Genomic DNA, 4,700 nt, shown 5'->3' with positions numbered 1-4,700 from the left:
CATTTCTTTAACTCTGCTCCGTACTTTAACATTCAAAGCGGTACCTACGGCATAATCACGTAACTGTCGATACTTAGTGTATCTTACGATCATAGTTCTCTATTAGATAAATTATCAGTGAGTTATAAAGCCAAAAGAACATATTTACCAGCATCGATTTCCGACGTGATAAGAATAAAGAAGCTAGCATTTCGTATACGGTGGTACATCTGCAGTGATAAAAGCAAGTGAAGTTGTCATTGTGAGTAGAGGTCACCATCCGCTGTGCGGTGGTGTATCTCGCCTGCACAGGCAAGGCAGATCGAAAAAGATTATCATATCTATCGCTCCACACCGACCGCCGTGCGTCGCAGAATTATTACCCCCGCAGAAACCATCAATACACAGTGGTGTATAATCAAACAATAGCAGTGTGAACACAGATTTCAATCGGTTAATAAATTTCGTAGTGCAGATCACATCTCACCACTGGTAGTGGATATTATATTTACCACTACCCTCACTATCTTTATATATCCTAGTGCGAATACGATCAGCCGAAAAGTGCAGTGCAGTGTTTGATTCGCTCGAATGGGGACCGAAGGTTCACCCCCCGACGGGGGAACATATATCGGCAAAAGAACGCTTCCTTGTTGGATGGACTCTAGTGGCGACAAAATTAATACCGTGACACTTCTTTTGAGAGCGGTAAGTCATTCCGATGTCAATGATAGTTCAGACTCGAGTATACCTCCCACCCCCACCACTCCTGAAGCTAAACTTCCCTTGAATCCCTTTCTTATCGAAAAAACTGTCGACCTAGCGCTTGATGGCAAGGCTCGAAAATTGGTCTCAGCTACTAAAGAAGCCCGCGGAAATCGTTACGTTCTGAGAACCACCTCAAAAAGCGCATGCGACAAGCTTCTCGCGATCAAACAGCTAATCGATGGCACCCCAGTCGAAGTCGTCTTACACCCATCACTCAGTTTTTCGCAAGGTATCGTCTACGATGCGGACACCATCGATTTTAACACAGATACAATTCTGGAAAACCTCGTCAACCAAAACGTAGTTGCCGTACGTAGGATCACCAAGAAATCGGGTGAAACTATCAAAAACACCCCGCTTCTAGTCCTAACTTTCCGTGAACACAAGATACCTGCGTTTATTTATTACGGACTCATCCGGCTTCCTGTTCGTACATACTACCCTTCGCCTTTGCTCTGTTATGGTTGCGCGAAATACGGACACTCTCGAAAAAACTGTAATCAAACCCCGATCTGCCTCAATTGCTCCACCGCCCACGACCAACCATGTACTAACCCGAAATTCTGTCTGAACTGTAACGGGAATCACGGCCCTACTGACCGGGAATGTCCGGTATACCAGGAGGAAGTAGCAGTGATAAAGCTTAAAACAGACCAAAGTTTGACATACGGGGAAGCACGAGCTGAAATAAACAATTCCAAGCGATGTACCACATATTCCAGTCAAGCTCAAAGTATTCGCCCACAGGTTGACGGCGACAAAGACCGCCAAATCAAAGTGCTTCGCGAAGAAGTAAATAAGAAGAACCAGCAGCTAGAAGAAACCAAGAAACTCAAAGAGGAGAATCTGAAAATGAGAACACATATAATCAATACAAAAACTAATAATTACAGCCAGGAAATAGATGCCATTCGAAAAGAACTAAACAAATACAGAGACGCTTACCATGCTACGTTTAAGGAATTGGCGGCTATTAAAGCTGAATTGTCCACAAATAATAGTATTACTCTAACCGCTGATACCCATTGCCAACAGCAACCCAAAAAAGCAAAGCGAAGCGAAAATAAATCAGGCGATGAAAGCAACGAGGTCCGACGACTCCCTACCCGAACACAAAGTAATATACCTAAAGCGACAAATTTGGAACACAACTTCGTAACTCCACCCACTCAAAATACCAGAGGACGAAATAGGCCAGAAAGTAACAACCAGACCACTCACAATACCAGAAACCGAGGTAATAACCCTGAACCATCGCAAGGGCGTGTCTATGCTACTCTACCCGGTATGGATATAGATGATGCTACTATCTCCGATTAAAATGTTCCCAAATAAACAAAATACTCCCGTTCATAGTTACATCGATACTACCCTCGACAACGAAACTACGCAAAACCATCAAATATCACTCATCCACAATTCCATTCCAACCCCTCAGGCGCCGGAAGTTCCGCTCTGCGATGATCCTGACGCTGTTGGGGATCCAAATCAACCAAAGAACCGTATTTCCCAAACGCTTCCTTCTCTTACCTGTGTACTCACTCTGAATAAAAAGCCTAGACCGTATGACCAACTGCCCGGGGGGCCAACCCCGGTTGGAGAGGCAGTTAGCGATAACAATGAAACAGCAACCACCATGCTAAATGACACGAATCGCCTACTACAACAAAGCACGTTACCACTCCAACGCCTGCAAGCTGATCTCACTCACTATGGGACTAGAGTAGAAGACGAAACCCGAAGTAGTCGTGGCCCCGTCAGTGCGGACGTTACACCCCCACCGGAACTGACGGACAACCTGCGACACTTTGGAACATTTCCAGGGACGCACAAAGGTATATTTACCTGTACCCCTATTCAGGAAAAATCGACAGAAATGGATGGAACACACACGGATGCATGTACCGTGCCACTACAAATGGACTCCGAGGGATACTCCACCAGGACGGAAAAGGGTGTTACAACCCATACCCTGGGGAAGGAATTTGATACAGTAAATCAGGATAACACCAACATTAACACTATTGGGACAATAGATGGAACCTTATTTGACGACACTGAAACAAACTCCGTTCCTTCAGTCACAGCTAGTGCACATTCAACTCCATTTGCCCTACAATGGAACATAAACGGCTACTTCCGTAATCTTCACGATCTCGAAATTCTCACACAAACCAACTCACCAACCATCATTGCCATACAAGAGACCCACCTTTCTAGCTCGGATAACATAAACCGCACTCTAGGTGGCAAATACAACTGGATCTGCAAACGGAATACAAATATATACCACACAGTAGCTCTAGGCATCTTATCTTCGATCACATACGAGCCGATCTCGCTTGAAACTAATCTGCCCATCGTAGCGGCAAGAATCTCTGCACCTTTCCCTCTATCAGTGATATCTATGTATTTACCGTGCCAAAAATGCCCGAACCTGCGTCGGAAACTTGAATCAGTGTTCAACCAAATCAGTGAACCATATCTATGCCTAGGGGATATAAACGGACATCACCCTGCTTGGGGAAGCCGAAAAGCTAACACGAGGGGATCAATTATAATGGAGATAGCGGAGAGTCACGGTTTGGCCCTCTTGAACGACGGGTCAACCACTTTCGTTCGGGGAAACCTAGAAACAGCTATCGATGTGTCGCTTATAAGTAACGTTATTATCAATAGACTACAATGGAAAATCGAAGAAGATCCCATGGGCAGCGACCACAAACCCATACTAATTACCACCAACGATGAACCTCCAAACGTGTCACGTAGACCGCGATGGCTCTACGATCAGGCAGATTGGGCATCCTTCGAAGACGTCATCTACGCAGAAATACGCAGCTCCGAACCAAAAAACATTGACGATTTCATGAAAATGTTAAATAAAGCAGCTGACTCCGCGATTCCAAAAACCAGTCCTCAACCTGGTCGAAAAGCATTACATTGGTGGTCACCGGCGATAAAACTAGCAGTCAAAGCAAGACGAAAAGCACTCCGGGCAGCAAAACGGCTAGCCGCGGATCATCCTGATAAAGAACAGGCCATGTCTAACTATCGAAACCATAGGAATGAGTGCCGTCAAGTGATTAGAGAGGCAAAGCGCAAATCATGGGAAAATTTCCTAAATAGCATCGACGAACACCAAACCCCTACGGAACTTTGGAACAAAGTTAACGCCCTAAATGGTAAAAGGAGACACTCTGGAATCTCTATTAATTACCAAGGTTCACAAACTCGAGATCCATCCATTATTGCAAATGTTTTAGCATCTTATTTTTCGGAACTCTCATCCCTATCCAAATATAATCAACATTTTATCCAAAAAAATCTTGCATCCGGCTGCTCCCTGCACAACATCGCTATTCCAACTGACACCGAAAACAATTATATTAACACACCCTTCTCTATTGAGGAGCTGGTCTTCGCCCTCTCCAAAGGAAAAGGCAAATCTGCCGGAGCTGATGATATAGGTTATCCTGTCCTAAAACATTTGCCACTTAAAGGCAGACTCATGATGCTAAACTTTATTAACAAAGAATGGTCCTCGGATAGCTTTCCCCAAACTTGGAGACATAGCTTGGTTGTAGCAATTCCAAAAAATGGTCTTGGTTGCACGGATCCTACCGGATACAGACCGATCTCCCTAACGTGCTGTATCAGTAAGATCATGGAAAGAATGGTGAACAGACGATTGGTGCATTTCCTGAACAATCATGACCTACTAGATTGCCGCCAACATGCCTTTAGGCCAGGGTACGGTACAGGGACATATTTTGCATCCCTTGGCCAAGTCCTTAATGAAGCAAAAACAAATAACAAACATATCGACATCGTCTCGCTTGACATAGCCAAAGCATACAACAGGGCCTGGGCCCCCGAGGCAATACGTCAACTGGGAGAGTGGGGTCTGTCCGGTCATATTCTGCACTTTATTAAAAACTTCCTAACCAATC

The 4,700-nt window shown here is 44.8% G+C and overlaps 1 protein-coding gene across 1 annotated transcript; it reads left to right on the top strand.

Annotated features, from left to right (window-relative positions):
* The first annotated feature begins 570 nt into the window (after window positions 1-570).
* On the top strand, window positions 571-2,067 carry LOC128740085 (uncharacterized). The gene has a single exon (XM_053835597.1). It carries the CDS (start codon window positions 571-573, stop codon window positions 2,065-2,067), a length of 1,497 nt encoding a protein of 498 aa, XP_053691572.1.
* The last annotated feature ends 2,633 nt before the right edge of the window (window positions 2,068-4,700 follow it).

Source organism: Sabethes cyaneus, chromosome 3, assembly GCF_943734655.1.
Source record: "Sabethes cyaneus chromosome 3, idSabCyanKW18_F2, whole genome shotgun sequence".
Taxonomy (NCBI): Eukaryota; Metazoa; Arthropoda; class Insecta; order Diptera; family Culicidae; genus Sabethes; species Sabethes cyaneus.
This window is presented reverse-complemented; position numbering and strand designations above follow the sequence as displayed.

Bases quoted from the DNA above. Each gene is read 5' to 3' on its own strand.
- LOC128740085 (XM_053835597.1), top strand. From the start codon at position 571: ATGGGGACCGAAGGTTCACCCCCCGACGGGGGAACATATATCGGCAAA.